A 23,866-nucleotide genomic window follows, 5' to 3' on the forward strand; every position below is an offset into this window, starting at 1 on the left:
CGCGCCCTCCCAACGGCCCTCCTTTGGAGCGCTCTACCTTTGAGAAGCGGGCAAAGCCCGGCGCTGGCGTCCACCTCTGCCAGCTTGCGCCGCCGCCGCGCAGCACGCCTCCGGAGCAGGCAGCAGCCGCCACTGACAGAGCTCTGGGCCCGGCCAACTCCTTCCCATCAAACCCCGCGCTCCCGCCGCCAGCCAATCCGCGCCGCCGCCGGCGCGCGCCGCTCCCCCGTCACGTGACTGTGACCCGGCCGGGCAGTTGGGGCGGGGGAGTCGGGCGGTGGGTCGGAGGATGCTTGTGCCTGTGGGCTCCGCGGCCAAATACGGCGCTGGTCGCCTCGTCTTGGAGGTGTCCTGCCATTTATGATGACTCTTACCAGTGCAGTTACTTCTTGCTGTTCCTCTGCCTCCTTCTTGTCTTTTAAAGCCTGCACTGGTAGGTCTCGCTGGAGACAGAAGACCCCGAAATGGGTCCTGGTGCTCCTAGACGACCGCGAGAGAGAAGAGTGGGGTTGAGGGTGGAGACGGGTGCATCTAGAAAGGAGTCCGCCCTGAAGAGTCCTCGATCAGCTGTCATCCAGCCGGCAGCAGAGCAAGTTAATGCTACATAGCTTAGAAGAGACCCAATTCCCAAACAAGCCAGTGACATTCAGCCTAGAGTCCAGGAGTGCTTGAGGCTTTTATCACTCGTGACGTCAAAAAGGTTCATTTGATGCCTGGATGCTTACCTCACCGGCGTGTGGTACACTTCAGATGCCAAATGATGTTGATTTCAAACCTGTGGTTAACAACAGAAGCCGAGTTTTCGCTTAAAACTCTCACCTCAAGAAAACTCCTTCACAGGTCCTGATACGTGGGCCCACCAATAAACCACCGAGACCTCTTTGCCTCAGATTTGAAACATTGGCTAAACAGCGTTAAATTTCCTAGTCAACTGGGAATGACAAGTCTAAATAACAAATGAAACTTGAAGCACACAAGGTAACTTGGAGAAAAGTAAAGAAACTTCAGCAAAAACTTTTGTCAGGTTTTACCCCTGTGACATGTTTTAGCCCTCTGTGCAAACATTTTTTATGGGATTTTTCTGTTTTATTTATTTACATATACATTTTAAAATAATAAAAAGTTTCCATGATTTTTAAAGACTATAATCACTTTAATATGCTGCATTTCAACTTTGACAATGCAAACAGGTAAAGTAAGAAAAGAAACTGAGTGTAGTAGTATCTAGTGGGTAAGAATAATTTATTATACTGGAAGCTACCAGATAATTCACGGTGAAGATGCTTGTCCTAACTGCTAAAATCTTTAGTTACATCTTTGTAAACTTGAAAGGATGAAGAGGAGGGAACCAAAGTTTTTTTCTTGTGTACTCTGGGTCAGGCACCTTACAAATCTAGAAGAAAATGAAAAGAAACATTCTGCCTATCTTGACATGGAAATTTAAACATTTTGTTTTTCATCCTTTGCCATTTCAAAGTATTAAAAAAAAAAAAGGCCTATGCAGTTATGCAAATAAATCTCACCTCAGGAAGATGCCTTTTCCTAAGAGAACAGGGTAGAAACATTTTCCACTTGCTAGTGACTTGTTATCTAGTTTTAACTAAGCCGTCAGTCTAATGTAAAGGGGGAAAAAACAGGAGAGGGGAAACAGAGAAGAGCTAGCTGAGTGCCAGAGATTCCAAAACCCTAATCATGAGACAAAATTCCCTAGGTAGTTCTCTAGAAGAGGAGAGATCTGGCCTGGCAAGGGGAGGGATAGAAGTGGTGAATCATTAACTCTTTTAATCCTCCCAACAACCTTTTAAGATAGGTATCGTTTTTCAAAAGAGGAGACTGAAAGTAGAAAGATTATATTGGAGAAGGTAACATTATACCACTGCCTCCTTTACATGAAGTGGGAAGAGTTTGTCAGGCACAGTGAGGGAAGACATTACAAGCAGAGAAATCAACATATGTACTATACGGCTGGATTACAGGCCACAGGGGTCATTCCAAATATTTATTGAGGACAAGACCTTGTGTTAAGTGCTGAAGATACAGAGATAAATAAAACAGCTGCCCTAAAGCAACTGACACTAGCGAGAGAGACCTTCAAGAAAACAAACAAAAAATATAATATAGGGTGAATAACTGCTGTGATAGAGGCAAATGTTCAAGAGATTGGAAAATGATAAGATGAGCAGCCAGAGGGAATGTGGGAAAGCCAATGAAGGTGATGCTTAAGCTAAGTCCAAATGTTAAAGTTATTCGCTACTGATTCTAAAATTGTTCTGGGATAGATTCTAAGGAAGTGAAATTGGAAGAACATCAGAGAAGATGAGAAAAGAAACAAACCAGTCAAAGGAATTCTAAAAGGTCTAATTCAAATTTGTGAGCCGCGTTTATTTAGAGAAATAAATGAACGTTGCAAGAGATAGCTGCTATAAGAGCTTACAGTAGGGTCATTCACTGATCTGGCCAGAAATGTTAGGAAGGCTTCCTTGAGGAAGTCACACTGGAATGGAGATCTGAGGATAAGAGAGGAGAAAAAGAAACAGAGGGAACTTTTGTCAGGAGGGAACTTTGGAAGCCTGAGGGACTGAAAGGAGGCCATTGTGGCTAGAGCATAGAATGCTGGGAGGGAGTGCTACAGTATGAAGCTGGAGACCAGATTAAGCAGGACCTCACTGGCCATGCTGAGAACCTTCATCTTTTTCTTGAGAGCATCTTTTTCTTGTGGAGGGGATTTGACATAGTCAGATCTGTGTTTTAAAAAGATTATTCCAGCTGCAGTGTGGGAACGTGAACAGGGTCAGCATTAGACCAATTAGGACCTATGGGTAGTGGTTAGTGTCGGTAGTGGTTCAAGTGAATTGAGTGGGAAGAAGGAAGTGGAGACAAGTGGGAGAAATGGAACAATTTGGGAAGTAAAATGGGAGATCTTGGTGATGGATTTAGATATGGTAGAGTGGAATGGGGACTGACGAGAGGGAGGAGTCAGAGACGATGGGATTTCTGGCGGGCCCAGTGCGTGGGTAGTAAATGCTATCGCTGGATGTGGGGGACACTGAAAGAGAGTTGGTTTTGGAGGAAGATGGTGTTTCAACATTTGAACATGTTGAGTTTAAGATGTTTTTGTGACTTCAAGGAGAAATGTCAAGTAAGCAGATCTATGGATCTGCAGAGGAGAAGTCTGGGCTGGAGAAAAAAAATATTTTACAGTTTGTAATTTGTCCTTTTCCACAAGGTACATATATTTTCAAAATGCAAATATATTTACTTATTATAAATAAATGTTTTATTTTAAAATACATTGCATAAAACCAGAAAATAACAAGTGGGAGTCTCTACGGGAGTTTCCCAGACTTCCCTGTGAGTCACTTGGGGCCTTTGTTAAAAAAACAAATTCTCAGGCCCCTTCCCTAGGGATTCTGATTCCACATGTCTGGTATGGGGCCCAGAAATTTGAATTTCTAACAAGTGCCACTGACGATTCTTCCTATCAGGCAGTTTCTCTGGACATTGGTACTCCAGTGCCAGAGGCCGCCTGCATGAGAGTTACCCAAGGTACTTATCAAAATATAGACTCTTGGGCCCCGCAGACTAAAGTCTCTAGGGGAAAAAGGGAGGAGAGGAATGCAAAGAGGAAGATGGCACAGTACCAGGTGGTCCAAGACTTCACCCGCCATCTTTGACAGAGGTGTCCTAGGCTCTCCACCAAGCAGTTCAGAGGAAAGCTGGTGTCCTTTGCTGGATGATGCTTTTGTAGGCACAGGCTGCTGTAATCACAGCTTTCCTGACTCCTAGCTCAGGCCTCCTGCCCTGTCCACTGAAACGGCCCTCAGCCCACTCTGATGTTCTCTGTTTCCACCACTCCCATCAAACCTCATCCTTCCCTCCCTGGCCCCTTAATCTTCCTCAGTGTTATGCTCCCTATATATTCCTCCCAATTCAAGGGTTTTTAGCTAATCTGGCCAGGACTGGGCGGGAAATAAGATGAAATGCTATGTTTCACTGTCATCAAAGCTTTTTTTATTCTCAAAAACTACTTTGGAAGTGTTTTTGTTTTTAAAGACTGAATTGTTTATTCTTTTTGTTGTCTTGTAACAACTCTGAGTCTAAGGCACTGTAGATGCTTCTAACTAGAGGAAGAATCAAGAAGTATGAGGGAAAAAGAGAAGATTAGAATTATTTTTTTGTGGTAGGAAATATAACAAACACACAGAAAAGTTCATAAAACAGAAGGGTACTACTTAAAGACATAAACCAAACACGCATGGAACCCCACTGGGCCAAAAAGTAGAACATTACCAACACCCCAAAAGGCCCCACTGTGCCTCTCCCCTTATAATCCCCAAGTGCCTACAGATAACCACTATCATGATTATTAGCATATTCATTTTCTTGCTTTTCTTTACAGTTTTGCTGCCTAATTGCTCATTCTTAAGCAATATAGCTTAGGCCTGTTTTTGAACTCTGCGTCAATGGAATCATAGAGTAAGTTCTTTCACATCTTGAAATTTTTTGATGAACGTTATGTCTGTAAGATTCACTTATGTGGATGCGGCTGTAGTTTACTCATTTTCATTTTGTAGGTTACTATATTGCATGGGTATACCATGATTTGTTTATCTATTCTACTATTGGTGGACGTATAGGCTATCTTGTTTGGGCTATTATAGACTATGCTGTTGTGAATGTCTGCACGTGTGTGCACGTGTGTGTGTATCCTGGAGCACATAAACATGGATTTTGATAGCGTCTTTACCTTGGTATGGAATTCCTGGTTCATAGGGAATATTTATCTTCAGCTTTACAAGACCATGCCAAAATTTTTCAAAATGATTGTACCAATTTATATAACGTAAAAGTTCCTGTCACTCCACATCGTCACCAACACTTGAACTGTCTGACATTTTAATTTTTGCCAATATAATGGATATGCAATGCCAACTTATTGTGGCACTATTTTGCATTTCCCTGATTATTAATGAAGAATAGCATCTCTTCGTATGTTTCATTATCTCATTGTTTAGGTGTTTTCCCATTTTTATATTGGGTTGTCTGGCTTTTTCTTATTGATTGTATTAATTGATTATATAATGTGGAAACAAGTCTTTGGTTGATTATATGTGCTACAAATATTTTTTCCGCTCTGTGGCTTGCCTTTTCACTCTCTTAGTAATGTCTTTTGATGAAAAGGAATTCTTTTTTTGTTGTTGGCTGACGAAGATTTGCCCTGAGCTCACAGCTATTGCCAATCTTCCTCTTTTTTTGCTTGAGGAGGATTCATCCTTAGCCAATAGCTGTGCCAGTCTTCCTCTGTTTTGTACATGGGTCACCACCACAGCATGGCAACCAATGAGTGGTGTAGGTCTGCACCAGGGAACAAAACCCAGGCTGTCAAAGTGAAGCACACTGAACTTAACCACTAGGCCATGGGGCCAGCCCTGAAAAGAAATTCTTAATGGAGTTAAATTTATCATTCTTTTCCTTTATGACTAGTGGTATCTGTATCCTGTTTAACAGCTCTTCTCCTACCCTAAAGTCATTAAGATAGTCTCTTATATTGTCTTCTGAAATTTTATTGTTTTGCTTTTCAAATTTAGTTCTAAGCAGACCTGAAATTAACTTTTTCACTTATGAAGAAAGGGATACATCTGTAGTCCTCACATCCCTCCCTCCCACAATGTTGAAAAGTAAATCAGCACTATTTATTGACAGGTGGTCCTCTCCACCCTACCTTGCAGGGCTGTCTGGGTGATAAACCAAGTAGTCATATATATGTGGATGTGTTTCTGACCTTGCTATTCTATCCCATTGTTCTGTTTTCTTTTTTATATATTTCTGGACTCAATATGCTAGTATTTTATTTAGGATCTGGGGGGCTGTCATGAATGAGATCAACCAGTAATTTTTCTTTCTGGTAATGTCCTTCTTTGGGTTTAGCATCAAAGGTGTACTAGCTAGCCTCATAAAATGAGTTGGGGAATATACTTTCCTTTTCCTACTCTAATATCGTTATTTTTATCCATTTATTCTTCTTGTCTTTGGAATCACATTTCCAAGAACCCCCAAAAATCCATTTAGATTTTTATTAAACTTTCTTTAATTGTGTATATTAATCTCAGGGAGAATAATATCCTTCCACATGAGCTTTACCTTTCTGGAATATGATATGACTCTACATTTGTTCAAGTGTCTTCATATGTTCTCCAAAAATTTTATTATTTTCATCATATAGGTCTTATTTCTCATAATAGGCAGAATTCTAACGATGTCCCTCCAAGGTTCCCCTCTCCTGGTTAGTCAGTAAACCACTAATCTAGGTACTGCTGTAAAGGACATTGACAGATGTAATTAAAGTTATGGATTATCCTGGATAATCTCCGTGGCCCCAATCTAACCACTTGAGTCCTTGCAAAGAGAAATTTCTCTAGCTGGAGTCGGTCAGAGAGATGTGGCAGAAAAGGGAAGTTTGGGAAAGGTGAGGCAGAAGAGGTCAGAGAGATTCAAATTGTAAGGACTTGACCCATTGTTGCTGATGTTGAAAAATGGAGGAAAAAGGCCATGAGCCAAGAAATGTAGGCAGGCTCTGGAAGCTGAGAATGCCTCCTGGCTGACAGATAGATAGCAAATGGAGAGCTCAGTCCCACAACTGCATGGAACTGAGTTCTGTCAACAACTGAATGAACCTAGAAACAGGTCCTCCCTTGGAGTCCCCAGAAAGATATGCAGCCTGCTGACACCTTGATTTCAGCCTTGTCAGATGGGAGCAGAGAGCCAGCTGAGCCACAGCGTACCTGGATGTGTGACCAACAGAACTGTGAGGTAATGAATGAGTGCTGTTTTAAGAGGCTAAAGTTGTGGTATTGTGTCATGGCAGCAAAAGAAAACTAATACCTTTCTCATTAAGCAAAAATATTTTTGGTGGCTCATCAAGTAAGCCTTTACTCTAAATAGGATTATACCAGGTCGCACCTTCAAATCCTGTGGCTGAGCTTGTTTTACCATTTAGAATCCAGACTAAAAATGCACATCTAGCACATGAGGGAGGTGGCGCTTGAATCTGCCTTCTGAAGGTGCGTTTGGCAGACAACATAGACAGTACTTGAGAGGAAAGGGACAACTTTGGGGAAAGCACAGCACCAAACCAAGAGCTTGGGGTGCAGCAGAAGGAGCAGTGCAGCTCCTCAACCCGTTTGCTCGCTTCAGGTTTAGACTCGCATCACACTCTCCTGGGGCAAATGCACACTAAGTGTGGTTCCACATTCCAATAAAAAAGTGAGGAAACAGAATCTAGACTGCTGTGAAATAACTCTGAAAATATCAATGTATTTTTATATTGACATTTATCAAGGCTAACATTAAAGATTCCTATTATCATAAATAATGCATAATTTCAGAGATGATTTGTGTATGAAAGACAATTTAAAATTAGAACATAAGATATCCTGGCATGTAGACAATGGCGTGTGAGCTCAATCTAGTTATTGAAAAAGAGAAGAACATTTCCTTCTTACAATGAGAAAAAAAAGCTTTGCTTGTTCTGTTAAATATATATATAAACTAAGCAGGTTGATATAAATTCTTGGCCTTGTGCCCAGTAATTCCAAAAGGTGGCATTCTAATGCTACCTAAAAAATAATGATAGGCGTTACAAATCAGGTAGCTGGTGAAACTTGAGGCTTCTCTCCTGTGTGTGTGTGTGTATGTGTAAAGCTTATACATAAAACAAAGAAGATGTAGCTTTAGCTAATTCATACTGAGATTTATTGTTAATAAGAGTCATAAGAGTACATGGTGTTTTATAAAGCATAAAATATGGAAGACAAATTTTCTGCCCTGAGGAGGTTAGTAAAACCTGTATAGGCGGTAGCTAATGGTGATTTACAAAGTGATCACCAATGGAAAACAGCATCAAAATGATGTCTTATAAGAAGAAAGAATTGGAAAATGCGAACGATTTGAAAAAAGAAAAGAGATTGCAAGAACTTGAAGGAAGAATGAAAAAGAGATGAAAGAAATGAAAGACAGTTCTAAGAAATGAGGAAAGAGGGAAAACGGAAGATAGAGAGGAAAAGACTTGCTGCTGTGAGACACGAACCCATACATGAGAAAGAACGGAGGATTGATTTGTTTGACAAACCTCGGATATTGGACAATTGGAAATCCTAACTCTACAATTCACTTATAACACATAAGAGCTAGTTTTTCGAAACAGCAGAAACTAAACCAAACCTCTTATTCAAGCCATATTATTGCATCTGTAACATATGCATATATAAATAAAACTCCATACAGCTCTGTATGCAGTTGAATTGTGAATGATTTAAAAAGTTCAAGGGTATTTTTGAGCTAAAGTATAAAAGGAACTTCACTTTAGAAGATATATTGAAAAGCACTAGTTTTCTTCATATATACGTATATTCTAGAAAAGTCCCAATGCTATAGCAATACTGAAATCAGACCCAGTATTTCCCTACAAGATAAAGACCAAGTTTCTGTGCAGTGTACTGAGGGCCCAAACCATCTCCAGGTCCCCGCTTTGTGGACGTAGCAGCTGCACAGACTTCTCTTTATTCCCGAAATAGGCCATACTCAGGGAGCTATCTGTTCAACACGTTTGCCCATTTTTAAAATGGCATTATTTATCTTTTTAGTAATGAGTTTTGAGCATTCTTTATAAATTCTTGTTATTGGTTCCTTCCCAGATATGTCATTTTCCCATATTTCTCCCAGTCTGTGGCTTCTCTATGCATTCTCTTGTTTGTCTTTCAAAGAGCAAAAGTTCTTAATTTTGATGAAGGGAATTTATCTTTTTTTTTTATTTTATGAGTTGTGCCTTTGGTATGCTCTAACCCAAGATCATAAAGACTTTCTCCTGTTATTTTCATTTACAACTTTTATGCTTTAAGGTTTTGCTTTTAGGTCTATGATCCATTGTGAGTTAATTTTGCATAAGGTATGAGGTATGAGTTGAGGTTCATTTTCGTAATTTTCTTTGCATGTAGGCGTTAAACTGTCTCAGCACCAACTGTTGAAAAGATCATCCTTTTTCCATTGAATTGCCTTTGCACTTTTGTCAAGAATCAATTCACTAAATATTTGTGGGTCTATTTTTGAGCTCACTATTCTTTTCCATTGATCCATATTCTCTATTTTTGCCATTTGCCACACCATCTTGACTACTATACCTTTGAAGTGAGTAAATGAGGTAGTGTGAGTCCTCCAACTTTGTTCTTTTTAAAAATTGTTTTTGTTATCCTCATTCTATATGAAATTTTAAATAAACATCAATTTCTAGAAAAAATCTTGCTGGGATTTTTATTGGGATTGCATTGAATATGTAGATCAGTTTGAGGAAAATTGCCATATTGACAATATGGAGTCTTCCAATCCATGGACACAGTATTTCTCTCCATCTGATTAGACCTTTGATTTCTTTCATCATTATTCTATATTTTTCAGCATACAGATCCCGCATATTTTTGTTAGATTTATATCTAAATATTTTATGTTTTTGGTACTATTACAAATGATACTGTGTTTTAAAATTTGATTTCCAAATATTTGTTGGTAATATGTAGAAGTAAAACTTATTTTTATAGTTTGACCTTTTATCCTGTGACACTTCTAAAATGATTTATTCATGCTAGGAGCTTTTTATAAATTCCTTGGGATATTCTGTGTAGAAAATCACATAGTCTAAACAGAGAGAGTTTTATTTCTTCCTTTCCAGTCTGTATGGGTTTTTTGTTTGTTTGTTTGTTTGTTTCTCTTGCCTTCTTGCATTATCTAGTACCTGCAGTACGATATAGTACTGGAGTAATGAAAGCAGACATCCTTGCCTTGCTCCCAATCTTAGGAGAAAACATTCAGTCTTTCACTTTTAGTATAATATTAGGTGTAAGTATTTTGTAAATCTCTTTATCAGGTTAAGGAAGTCCCTTCTTAGTTTGCAGTAAGTATCATGAATGGATGTTGAATTTTGTCAAATGCTTTTTCTGCATCAATTGAGCTGATCATATGGTTTTTTCTTTTCTGGTGAGTTGATATGATGAATGATACTGATTTTCAAATCTTAAATCCTGTAATAAACTGTAGCCGTGAGTATAATAGCTCTCAGTGAGTTCTGTGAGTCCTCCTAATGAATTATCAAACCTGAGAACGCCCCTGAACTCGCAGCTGGTGTCAGAAGTCTTAGGTGGACTGGGCAGTCTGGAGAACTGTATCCTCAAACATCACAGTTTGGCTAACCCTAGGTAGAATGCAATCCATTTATTTAGGTTCAGAGCACAAGTGTCATCTCTCCCTCTGTAGGTGATGGTTCCAATGTTAGTTCAGAGTTTTTTCATTTTGTTTTGATTGATTGGTTGATTTTTAAAAATTTCTTTGCTAGGCTGTTTTGTATTTGTCTCAAGTATCACTTAAAGGTTAGTCTGAGATTTGAGATTTGTAGTTCCATTCTCAAAGCCCTGGCTATGTAACTTTGGGTCTGTCCCACTGTAGTAAAATAAAAAATATATATTTGGTCTTTGTCCTTTGTTCCTGGCACAGAACTCCTAAAACTCTTGGAATCTCCTATATGTTGAGTGCCTTTGGCATGCTAATGAGATGACTGTTGGCTGAGGGATTCCTAGATAGTTTCACGGTAAGGGAGCTGGTGGCCAGAAAGAACAAACACCTTGATTATAAGCTTAGAACTTTCAATCCCTTCCCCCACCCTCCGAGGGGTGGGGAGGAGGGGCTGGAGATTGAGTTACTCACCAATGGCCAATGATTTGATCAATCGTGCCTTCATAGTGAAACCTCCATAAAAAAACCATAAACTACAGGAGTCGGAGAGCTTCCAAATTGGTGAACATATTGAGGTGCTGACAGGGTGGTATGCCTGGAAAGAGCATGGAGGCTCTGGACCACCCCCTCTCCCTCATACCTTGCCCTATGTATCTCTCCCATTTGGCTGCTCCTGAGTTGTATCCTTTATAATAAACTAGTAATAGGAAGTGACTGTTTTCCTTAGTTCTGTGAGCCGTTTGAGCAAATCATTGAACCTTGGGGGGAAGAGGTTGCGGGAACCCTTGATTTGTAGCTAAGTCACACAGAACAGTGAGTAACTTGGGCACCTAATACTTGTGACTGGCATCTGAAGTGTGGGCAGTCTTGTGGGCCTGAGCCCTTAAATCTCTGGAGTCTGACACCAACTCCAGGTAGTTAGTGTCAGAATTGGATTGAATTGTAGGACACCCAGTTGATGTCCAGAGAGTTGGAATATTGATTGGTGTGAGGAAAAAACCCACACATTTGGTGTCAGAAGTGTTGTAAGTAAAAACAGCTCACCCACACATGTGCAACTCAGTGGTGAGGCTGGCATTACGTTGGTTTGTTATAGGATTTGGGGATTATCTTCTCCAAGTCTCACCCTTCCTGGATATCCCCCACACTCTCAGCCCGCAAGAGTCCTTTGTGTTGATCTTCTGGCCAGAAAGATGGGACTCCTCTTGGATTCCTGGATGCCCATGCTGCCACACAATTCCCACAATTGGGGCCACCCATGGGGCAAGGCAGAGAGGGGGAAAAAAGATGAAGAAAACAGTAATTCTTCCTACTTTGTCTGGCCTTCAGGTCCCTTTTCTTCACTCCTTTGGACAGGAAACTCGCTGCTTCAGCTCCGTTATAGGCCAGCCCTCTGCAAGCCACAAAGGAACAAAAAGGGATGTAAATGAAAAAAGTATTACCCCCACACTCCCTAGCCCACAGGGATCCCCTTTCCTGGTATTTTGGACAGAAAGATAGAATTTCTCTGAGTTTTAGCTGTCTGCAGTCTGGATGCCCCAGTTCTGCCAGCAACCCACTCTTGGCTTAAGACCATGAGCAAAAGGAGAAAAAAAATAGGAAACTCATCCTCATACAAGCTTGTTTCTCCAGGTTTTGACTCCCTTCCCCAATCTGCCTGCTTTACTTTTCAAATTCCTCAGATAGTTGCTTTTTGTATTTTGTCTAAAGTTTTTAGTTGTAATCATCAGAGAAATAGGCTGTAGTGGGCTTACTCCATCTTGGCCACATCAGAAGTTCAATCTGCATACTTTTTAATTGCCTCTTCATAAAGAGTAGAAATATAATTCGGTCTTTTAGTTGGTTTAAAATTTTTTGCATTTTTATAATTCAGTCTTTTAGTTGGTTTAAAATTTTTTCCATTTTTGATAATTTAGGAAAATATTTCAGCCTTGTGTTAATATCATGTAAATTTTTAGATTGGCTGTCAAATGTGGGAAAAGTACTATCAGGTGGTTAGTTTTTTCATATATGTACTGTAAGATGTCAGAGCTTTTCAAATTTTCTTGTGCAGTAATTAATCTGAAATATTCTTTGAATCAATGACAGTTACTAGCCTTCCCTGATGTCCTTGTAATAGCATATTACGAGTTTTATGTTACTTTTTTCAAAGTAACCATTTTATGTCAAATCAACAAGAACTTTAAATCCTTTTCCAATGTGTTCATATGATTCTCTCCTCTCACTAACTGGATTATCAAACATTCCAAGAGCTTATTCATTGCTTTTATTTGAAATATATCTCTTCCTACTAGTGAATTCCTGATTTTAATGATGATTTGAAATCTTTTTGTTACAAATATTCTTGGTGTCAGAATAATTTCTATTGACTTAATTGCTTACCTTCTTCCACTTTTGTTTTATATTCCATTAATTTTTCATCTGAAAGTTTTGTCAGTTCTTTCTAAATAGATTTAGAGATGACAAAAGATGATCCCCTTCATATAATTCAAATAAGGTGATTGCAATTTCTTAAATTTCTTAAAGCAATGTTTCAAAGTGTCTTTTTGAATTGCAGTTAAAATGCTGTATTTAATTTTTATCAACTTTTTGAATAAGGTTTTAAATGCTTTTTTGAGTGTTAGGGATTTTCTTCCAGATCTTTGAAATATGTATTTTAGAATTCATAAAATGTCCTTGACTCATATTGCAAGGCTTGCACAGCTTTATAATGGATAACCCATTACATTACACTTAGACTTTTTAAAAAAAATCCGAGTTGATATGTATATGTAAGATACACCATTTATGAGAGGAATCTGAAAGGAAAATAACTGTCATAACATGCCAACGTGGTTAACAATGGTGGATGCAGCTTTTTCTCTTACCTGGTGATAGGCATGAGCTGCACATGGTGTACATGCTGCACATTGATTAATATCTTTAAAGAGTGCTGGAAGCCCTTTTCCTCACATAGCAGCCACGTTGTTGGACAACACTCCATGAATGTTGTCAACCACAGGTTCCAACGTCCAAAACTTCTTTCACATCATTGAGTAAAGCCACAGGCTGGTTTTCACTTGGTGAAAAAGTTTAAAACTGTACATAGAATTTTCAGTCACAGCAGTAGAACACAATAATAGCCAACTAATCAGTGTCAGAGACATCTGGCATAGAATCTGCAATAATGGAGCAGTATTTGGTAACAGCGTGGCCTGATGAGCAGTGCCATGTCCATGCCCAGGATTTGAACGGGTGGAACCCTGGGCCACTGAAGCAGAGCGCGTAAACTTAACCACTCTGCCACGGGGTCAGCCCCTCAAGTACATTTCTGATAAGAAAGAACTTTTAATTTCACTAGATGTTAATGAGAACTCATTCCTCTACTTATAATTTTACTCATCTGATTGAAAGAATTTTCCACAGCCTAGCTTCTGGCTCCATACATTGCAGACCTTGTTTCTGCTCCCCTGAGAACCTATTCCCATACTCAGGTACCACTCATTTTGTGATAGCCTCTAAGCTTGTACTTTCATACCACCATGCCAAGTTGAGTCCACAGAATGAGCAATTGGAGTAAGCCTAGAAGATATTCTTACCCTGAGAAGGCTAGCAATAACCACAGGAGTGGCTGTAAACTGTGTAAATAAATCCCACTAAACCCAAAATAGCATTATCTCCAAATAAACTACCCCTAAGCTAGATCTCAAAAATGCCTGAGCAATTGCAAAGCCATCTAACCCAAGGGGAAGTGTGATGGAGGGAAACCCAGGAGGGAAACACACAGCAATCTTCACTGATTGGAGTTAAAATAACTTACTTGGGCAAATTTTTCAAAAATGTATGATCTTATGAACACATTGCTAGAGTCCCTATCAAGAAGCTTAGTACAGTTTCTTCCAAGGAATCAGGAGACATCAACTTCCTTAGCTTCCTGGTAGATCTGTCTCTGGGCATGACTTCCAGGCTTTATCCACAATTACCCCCACTGCCTGAAATGTCTTGTCCCTTCTTCTGCTCCTGGAAAATCCCTACTCTTCTTTCAGGGCTTGATTCAAATGTCAATAATTTCCTGAGAAAGAATCTAGTGTATTGGAAAGAATTTGGGCTTTGGTAAAAGACATCTAAGTTTCAATCTCTTGGCTGAGTCACATGCTGTTTGTGTGTCACAAGCAAACTATTAACTTCTTTGAGTCTCAATTTCTTCATCTATAAAATATGGATAAGAATATATACCTAGCTGCCTTGTAAGAATTTTTTAAAATTTAGCATTTCATCAATTCTGTTTTTTCTCATCTTAACATCTCTCCATAGAATATTTGGAACATTGAGAAAATGGTGCTTAAGAGAGGCTTTAACTTGTTTATTTCTCTTTTCCCTACATCATTTTGTTATTTGGGTGATCAACAGGGCTGGCACGAGGATGAAGCAACTGAGGCATTTGCCTCAGGTCCAAAATGTAGAGGGGTGTCAAAAAACTCAGCAAATATAAATAATATTTTAATTCAGTATTTTTAAAAGTCAATGCAAAAAATCTATGGTGAACAAAACATCAAAATCTTAAATAAAGACAGGATCAGTATACTGATTTCTCCTTTTGCCTTAGGCTCCAATATGCCTCACACTGGTTGGTGATCCAAACTTAATGGAAGAATTTGGAATATTATGTCTCTTTATAATTATTCATAACAACTTTGAATTATTCTCTTTCTTTTCAGTGGTTTTTCCAGATGCCATCTTTCAACACCTCCAACATTAATTCTTTTAGCATTAAAGCTTGACCCTCTACAACTGGTGATGTGAGCAAATTATCTTTGTTTTATCTTAGAAATATTGTTTGTGCTTTGAAAAGTGGCTTACTTTTTCGAAAACGTTTCCATAATTTCTATCGGAGATAACTTCACTCTAGAACGGTCTACTCCATTTTTTCCTTTTCTGAAGTTATTTGAATTCCACTCTCAACTTTTTGCAAAATGGTTCATTTCAGAGTACTTCAGAGACTTTATGCTTCCTTTAGGAATTCTACCTAAATATCAGTAAGTTGTTCTTATTTTCCATCTAAATTATTTAGCCAAATTTAGTTACGACTATTTCTCTGAGATGTTGGAGCAAAACATTTCAAATATCCTACTTGAGGTGTGCTCTGTAGTGTTACTCCCATATGCTGTTGGTAGAAGTATAAATTGGTACTAGCTTAAGGCCAATTTGAAAATAACTGGCAAATTTGAAATATACATGACACAGATTACTTTTATAATTAAAATAATTTTTTTAAGCAGTATTTTTTTCCCATTGTATCCTTCTGAGTGCAAGAGTACAGAGTCTCTGGCTTCAAGGACCTCGTACTTTAAAGGTGAAGGAGAAAAGAATGATAACTTGTGATCTTTACATAGGGCAATATTTAAAAATTGTTTTGAGGTGTGTTTTCATATTTTAAATATTAATTATAACCCACACAGAAAGTGTGAGCAAAGTCTAAAAAATTTTGGAATTTCTTTGATTGTACACTTTGAAATTAAAGATAATTTCATATTTAATGTAAATAAATCCTGAAGCTAAGAATAAATGTTGTTCCACTATTCACAATATTTCTCTATTTTAATTATTTTGTTTATTTTTTGAATGGGTAATACATGCATATGATACACAATTCAAAAGTTGCAAAAGGGCATATAGTGAAAATTAAGTCTCTCTCCCACCCTGTCCTGAGGACTCATGGTTTCCCTCCCTGGAAGCAACCACTGTTGCTGCTTCTTGGGTAGCTTTTCAGATATGTTTTGTGAATATGGATATATTTCTCTCTCTTTCTCTCTCTCTCTGTTTTTTCTCTTTTTTTGCACAAAGACTAGTTTATTCTATACACTGTTCTGCATATATCTTAAGAATCATTTCTCAGTCTTTGTAGTGGCTGCATTATATTCAATTGAAAGGATGAAGCATTCTTCATTTCCTCCTGATGGACATTTAGGCTGTTTCTGATCTTTTACAATGACAAACAATGCAGCAGTCTAGGACCTTGTGCATGTGCCATTTCTCTGTGTGCCAATGTACATCTGTAAGAAAGAATTTCTGGAAGTGGAATTACTGGGTTAGAGGATGTGTGCAGCGAAAATTTCGACAGATATAGCCAAATTCCCCTCCACAGAAGTTGTACTAGATTACACACCCACCAGGATGGTGCCTCTCTCCTCGCCTGGACCACACAGCGTATGATCACGTTTTTAAATTTTTTTTAAGATTTTATTTTTTTCCTTTTTCTCCCCAAAGCCCCCCGGTACATAGTTGTATATTCTTCGTTGTGGGTCCTTCTAGTTGTGGCATGTGGGACGCCGTCTCAGCGTGGTTTGATGAGCAGTGCCATGTCCTTGCCCAGGATTCGAACCAACGAAACACTGGGCCGCCTGCAGCAGAGCACGCAAACTTAACCACTTGGCCACGGGGCCAGCCCCACATTTTTCAATTTTTGACAATATGATGGGTTTTAAAAAATGGTGTCTCACTTTAGTTTGTATTTTTCTAATTGTGAGAGAGGTTGAGTATCACTTCATGTGTTTAAGAGCAACATTTACGTTCAAGATTCCTCACATAAAGAGTAGTGATATTTCCATTAAATTTGACTAGATTTTTTTCCCCTCAATGAAAAAAAACCTCCTACAGGGTTGTAACTATATAGCACCTACCATTAAAATAAAAAAATTAATAAAACTCTACAACATCTCAGAATATAAAAGCAGGATTTTTCCACCTTTCTGGAAGAATTCAAAAGTTCATCTTTGGACTCGTAACAAACATGTAAAGTTTCACTAAAATTACTTATTAGTAAAGTTGGAAATCGCCACAATATATAAATTCTCAATTTTAATTGTTTTTCACAATTCTGTGCTAAAATGCAAAAAACGTATATATACCAATAGCAAAAATATTTTCCTTCAAGATCATAGCTGCAATATTATTCAGTATTGAAAAAGCAAACTTCTAAGACTTACAAAATCTCTTTTCCATTGAAAGCTTGTCTTTAGGGGCCTTCTAACATGACTATTGATGAGTAATATAAATATAGTATAAATTTTAATGCAGTATCCATAAATGGCATTTTTACATTATTGCTATTGCTACAACACCAATGTAAATAAATATTGTAAATGAATATCAACAGTAACTCTTCTCTCTCTTCTGTGTCATTTCACTGCTGACGTTGTCATTATCTTTCCATCATTGCTATAGAAGTTAATCTTACTAAACAAAACCTAGCACTTGAAGTGTATCAAAAATCTTAGGACTTTTCCAGTTAGTTTGTATTGATCATATGGAAGTTACTTAGTATCTTAGAGTTCTAGGTACAAAGTATACTCTTTAATATCATTAGTTTGGGAAATCAGTCTTTTTGCTCCCTACTTCCCACCCCACCCCATCAGCTTTACACAGAGAAATAACTCTTTCAGGTTACAGATAAGAGATGCCAGTTAATCAGTCCGACTGGTCACTGGAGTGAAAGATGTCACTGCCAGATCCCCTGATACCTTGTGCAGTGGCACAGACTCCTGGAATTGAAAGGGAGCCAGCTCAAGGAGTCATTTAATCCAAACCTCTCTCTTCCTGCAAGGCTCTGCCTGAAATGTCTAAGACGGATGGTTTGTCCTTAAAATTCACCAGGGACAGAGATTCTACAATATCACTCTGGAGCCTTTTCTAATGTTTAATCACTATTACTGTCAGGTCAGTTTAAGCTCTTTCCTGCTAGTTTTTCCTCTGCAGCCGTGGAAAACAGTTGGTCAGCAACCTCTTTATAATCGCCTTTCTAATACGCAAAGACAGTTACCAAGGTGCCCTTCAGCCTTATTTTTTTAAGATTATATAATTTATCTTCTGTCCATTTTTAATATATCAGTATTTTATCTCATTAATCATTTGGATTAGTTTTCATTAAACTCTTTCCATTTGTTCTATACCACTCCTAACTTAGCATTATAGTAAGTTCTTTAATTGTAATGTGATTTTTAACATTTTAATTATTGTAGGGCAAGGTAGCTACACTTTCATTTGTTCACTAAATATGTACTTAATGAGTATTTTATGCCAGAAAGAAAAAGATAGACAAATCTCCTGCTCTCATATAGTATATATTCTAATAGAGGAAACAAAGAATAAACAATTAAAAATGGATCTGTAATATAATATAATGTCATGATAAGAATAAAGCATCTTGTATTAATTAGGAAAAGCCTAGGCTGCTGAGATAGAGACCCAACAATAATTGAGTGGTTTGAGGAAAAAGTTTGTTTCTTACCTAATAGTCCAACATGACTACTCTGGATCATGAAGAAGTTCTGCTCCATGAAGTCACCCAGGGACCCCAGTCCTTCTTTCATGTTGCATTATCACATACCTTAAGTCACTGTCATTATCTTTATAGTATAAGCTTGGTCATCCTGAGTTCCAGCCATCAGGGAGGAGAAAGACAGCATGGATGAAGCTATCCCAGGCCCAGAAGTGGCACACGTCACTTCCACTCCATTCTGCTGAAGAGAACCTGGTTACCATCACACTCAACATAGGAGGCTGGGAGACATAGTCTGAACATGTCCCAAGAAGAAAAGGAGAATGGATTTGGGGGACCAGGTAGGACATTGCAAACACTGTCATTGTTTCTCCTCAATATCTTCACATCCCTTTTTACCTCTTTGTTTCTGCTTCCAACATCAAACACTGGGCTGTTTTTCAGAAGATGTGCTGGGGACACTGGATCTCACTTTGCCAACACTGGAAAGTGCCTAGGAATTTACCTCCCCTACCCTACCTCAGCCAGGGAGGGCCAATAGGTGCAGGAGTATGAAAGATCAGCTTCCTTACCCTCTGGTCAGGACAATTCTGAGGCATAACTTACACTCGAGAGTTCCCATGCAGGCACAGGCTGAAGCTGCCCTCTATGGGAGATGGCCTGAGATTCATCCTTGCTTGGCTGTCTTCTCTTCCCTGTCCTGCTTTCCACATCCCCTTACTGGTTTCCCCCAGGAGCACTTTCTTAATAAATCACTTGCACAGGAATCCTCATCTGATGGTGCACTTCTAGGAAACCTTATCTAAGACACAAGGTAAAGGGTTAAAGGTGCTGGATCATTTTTAGTGGCCTCACACGTAAGATCAAAAGCAATATTTGGACAAGTATGAATGACTTCACTCACAGCTATCATGACTACTATGGAAAAAACAAACAAAAATCTGTATTTTTGTTGTTTTGCCAGGGTCACATTCATATAGTTTGTATAAATGTAGCTTATGTGAGTGGATGTCTACAACCTGTTCAAAAAGTGAATGCATCTGTATCTTATTCTATATTATCAAATCTTCATGAAAGGTATCTTCTAATTGGATCTTTGGAGATAAAGGGAATACAGTTAAGTGAATGGAGGGAATAGGCAACAAAAGTGCTCAGCGATGCTCAGCACTGAGTAACCCAAAGGGGCTTAGAGCATTTCAGAATACAGGGTGTCATGGATTCCAAAGTAACTAAAACACTGAAGAGTGACATCTTTCTGTGGACCAAATATATCACATGTAATTGTTTTGAAGAGGGTACTGGCTGCTGAACCATGACGAAAACAGTGTGGTGGTGGGGAGTGGGAGGGAGGACTCCAGAGGGAGCAACTGGCAAAAGATCAGCTGATTGATTGAATTTTGACTTTACTAATTGTAACCATCTATGATCCTCTTCTATAATCTAATTAATAAATTAACACAAGTTTATGTTACACTATTTTTTACCATAATATTGAAGTATGTAAATATTAGAATTGTTTGTGTGTTGCAGACTTACTAGGTTTTGTATGAGTAATTGACTCAGGAAGATAGAACTTTTAAAAAATAAATTTCTAATTTAAAGTATTACCTTTGGTAAATATAAAAATCAGGAAATATAGATGATACTTCATGTAAAATTAACTTACATTGAAATCATCATTCTACTAATTTTACCATCTCAGAGCCCTGCAGACTTCTCTCAGAGACCTTTGTGGCTCTGATCAGTTACAAGTGTACATTTATTTTTGCGTTTATTTGATTATTTTATTAATGTCTTTCTCCCACACTAAACCATAGATCTAGGAGGGCTGTTTTTGATCACCATTATATACCCAGCATCAAATACAGTGCCTGGCACATAATAGGGATTCAAAAGAATTTGTTGACCGAAAAAAATTAATGAATGCATAAATACAGAATAATTTATATTAAATTTCAAATATAGAATCTTTACCATCTAAAGTGCATGGTGCAAGTATTATTATGTATTACTCTGTAAATTATAGAAAATGGATAATACAAATGATTCTTGTCCATAGAAATGTAAATAAATTAAATGTAGAATGCAGTTGGTTATTGCTCTATGTGTAGATCAGTTTTGCATTTATTTGTAATTGTATTTTAGCTTTCCACATTGCCCCCACGTATTTGCTTCTTTGAATTCTCCTTTGAATTGCTTATATCATTCTTCTGGTTCTCTCAATAATTAATTCATTAAGTAAAATATTTGATATGTATTTGTTTTATATTTGTATGAGTCATGATTTTACCTTCTTTTAGAAAGTATCCCTTAATACCTTAATAATACCTTAAAAACATCTTAAATAATGCTAACAGTTTATCTGTGTACACAAAAATCTATTGAAAATGCACTACATGGAAAGAATTATGCCATGCCTGAGCAAAATAAACAGCAAGTGCAGGAACTGAATATCTTCCTAACACTTGTTTAAAGAATTTTGTTAGTCAAGCTGCAAAGAGATTAGTAAAAGAATTATTCATACACATTTTGCTTGTTATTCTTATTAGTTCATGCAGCCACAGAGTACTAGCACTGCACGGTGCCATTGGGACCCTGTCCCAGCTTCCTGGGGATTTGCATACTAGGGAAATATCTTACAAAGACCCTCTATACAAACATTTCAAAATGTGCTGGTTTGTAGTTAAATTTATTCTTTCATTTTCTGCTTTATTTTGTTATTATTGTGTTCCATTTTATGTATTCTATAACTGAGGAATTACTCAAAATTGGGAAAAGAGATAGCTGAAGCATTGGAATTTCAACTTCATACATGTTTCAAAGAGAGCAAAAGGTTGTATTTCAGGGGGGTACTAAAATTACATATGATTTTTTTTTCAAACAAATGCCAAGAACTGTATCTGCTAATAAGTTTTGCCCAGCTTGGAAACCAAACTCAGCTACATAGTATAAGAATGCCAGATAGACGACAATAAATATTTTTGGCATAGTTTCAAAGCTACATAATGCCAGACATAGACATGTAAAAGTAATGGCAAGAACTACAAAGATTATAAAAGAAATAAAGTCACAGTTCGTAATTCATATGATTATGTTCAATAGCAGGCTTAGACAGCTTTTCACATAATAAGATCCACATGTAAAAGCATCAGCTTATTTTACTCAGAAGAAGATAACAAATATTAAAACGGCTTTTAAAAGTAAAATTCTGTTGAGAGCTTATAAATGTATTTTTGCAAGCTGAAGGAGAGGAACTTAAATTGTTTTTTTGTTTCTATTTAGATACCCAACTTCTGCTTCCCATTTTGTCACACAGAAAAATTAAGTAAAAGAAGAAAACGCAACCTCAAAGACGGGACCATCTTTTAAATATTCTCACTATAATCTGTATATTAAAAATGGAGTTCAGGGAAAACACCATTCCTCTGAAATTAAATAAATTGTGCATTGTGTTTAAAGAAAGGGTGAAGGAGATATGATTGTCAGATGTTCAAATCTTGAGTTGACTGCTGGGTCCAGATTATGGGGCTCAAAGCTAAAGTGAATGAAATAGTCCAAAGCAATTCCACTGCATCTGCCATTGCAAGGTGAGTGTCTAAGGCTGGTTTTTAAGTGCAAGGATTCTAGCAATATTTTGTGCTACTTGGAATATTTTATGTTAGACCTAGAGAAATCAAACTACATTGAGTTTGTGAAGGGTTTGGTTTCCAGAGATAAAAGAAGCACACTTTTGTTTTTCCTTCTGTTTAATTTATGAAAAGTGGTCCGCCATCAGGGTGGGCTAATGAAAAGCAAGACTAAGGGGAAATGCTAGTGAAGGAAGGATGGCAGAAACTGTAGAATCTGAAATAAACTGTCAGTCCCTTAGGCAAGATAAGCCAGAGCAGCACAGTGCTGAGCCCAACTAGCTCAGGTTTCAGTTCCCACTCACAGCAAGTCTGTGTGCTGGCATTCATTTATTTAAAAAGCAATTTTACCAGGAAAGAAAATGATAATTTAGTAGGTGAACTGAAAATTATCACATTTTACGATTTTATATTAAATGCAATAAAATGTTTGTTAGTACTATAGGTCTATATTGTATTGAATTTTTATTTTGTTGTGTCAAATATAAAAAAATGCTTTTTTCTTTTCAACCTGGTGAAAATTCATAAGGTCGGATAGACAGGTTATATGGCATCTCTTATCTATCAACTATTATAAAAGAAAAAATAATGTTTTGCAAATGTATATTTTCCTTAGTTTCAAGTTTTGTGTGAAATTTTTAAATACCCCTCTAGCAATGCACTGTTTATGTTGAACACATGTCATGCATTGGTGGTGAGACACACTTTTACTTAAATGTGGGTGAAAATGTTTGTCACAAAAAGACACTCTCAGATTGCATTCTATCTCCATTTACACATGGATCCTTTAATGGATGTTGAGAGTCTTGATTTAGAACGTTTAATAGGCTCGTTTACATTTTGCAAATCTCTACCTTTGAAATAAAAATGCAGTGACCCACCCATCTGCAGACAATTAAGAGCAGCAGCCAAGTATAAAAGGGTGGAGAACTTTTAATGGGTGTTTATAGATGGGAAGCACCGACCCCCTTTTAAATGAAAGAGGCCTAAGAAGAAATAGTAAGTGTTAAGGATAACCATGAAATTCATTTAACCCCCCAAGCAGAAGATCCGTTATCAAAGAATTGGCAGGACTCTACACCTTCCAACTTAAGGTTCTTACCTTAAGTACTTACAAAAGAAATGTCTTATTTAGAAGTGTTTTGATTATAATTTCTTAGCTGCTTTAAAGTCAAAACACAAGCCCACAGGAAGACCAACAGTAAGGTATGTGATATAAAAACAAATATTTCCATAAAATCTTTGCCCTAGCAAAAAGAGAAATTCTTAGTAGGTTCAAGGTGGGAATTTAGGGAATAGTATTTTTTTACAGGAAATACTGGTTAGGCGTTTTATATAGGGGGTTCTGCATTTGTGAAGGGATAATTTGCTCTAAAATATGTGGGCAACCAGCCTAAATTCTCTAATTGAGTAGTTTGCTCATAACCCCAGGCCATTAGGTGAATGTAAACTGTTGCAGGCTTAGTAAGAAAATAGTCCCATTAGGATTTTTGTATTTGTATGCGGTTGTGGGTTAGAGTAACTGTTTCCAAAATTATGGATTAATGAAAAGCTCTTTTTTCTGAGTTTGCAAATACCAGCTTTGAAATGCTCAAAGTCAAATTAAGCCAAGGATTCTTTTTCTCGTTGTTGTTTTTTTTTTTTTACAGTAAAAAAATTTTTACAAGATCAAGTCTCAACTATAAGTTCCATTGTAAGTTATCTA

The 23,866-nt window shown here is 37.7% G+C and overlaps 1 protein-coding gene and 1 long non-coding RNA gene across 7 annotated transcripts in view; one reads left to right on the forward strand and one right to left on the reverse strand.

Annotated features, from left to right (window-relative positions):
• LNPK (lunapark, ER junction formation factor) overlaps positions 1-679 on the reverse strand; it is a 66,817-nt gene extending 66,138 nt beyond the window's left edge. Inside the window, exon 1 of one of the 6 annotated variants that reach the window (XM_070242037.1) lies at positions 375-653. Coding sequence is in view for 1 of the 6 variants with exons in the window: in XM_014732543.3 (XP_014588029.1) it covers positions 38-168 (131 nt within the window). In the remaining 5 variants the exon portion in view is untranslated. Of the gene's footprint in view, positions 1-37 lie in introns of all 6 variants that reach the window. The other 5 variants (XM_005601601.4, XM_023622035.2, XM_001500017.6 and 2 more) reach the window with 5 other exon arrangements.
• LOC111768746 (uncharacterized) lies at positions 629-21,997 on the forward strand. The gene is made up of 3 exons (XR_002801219.2): positions 629-978; positions 18,671-18,876; positions 21,818-21,997. It is a non-coding gene; the product is annotated as an uncharacterized lncRNA (long non-coding RNA).
• Positions 21,998-23,866: the final 1,869 nt, after the last annotated feature.

Source organism: Equus caballus, chromosome 18 (assembly GCF_041296265.1).
Source record: "Equus caballus isolate H_3958 breed thoroughbred chromosome 18, TB-T2T, whole genome shotgun sequence".
NCBI classification, from domain to species: Eukaryota; Metazoa; Chordata; class Mammalia; order Perissodactyla; family Equidae; genus Equus; species Equus caballus.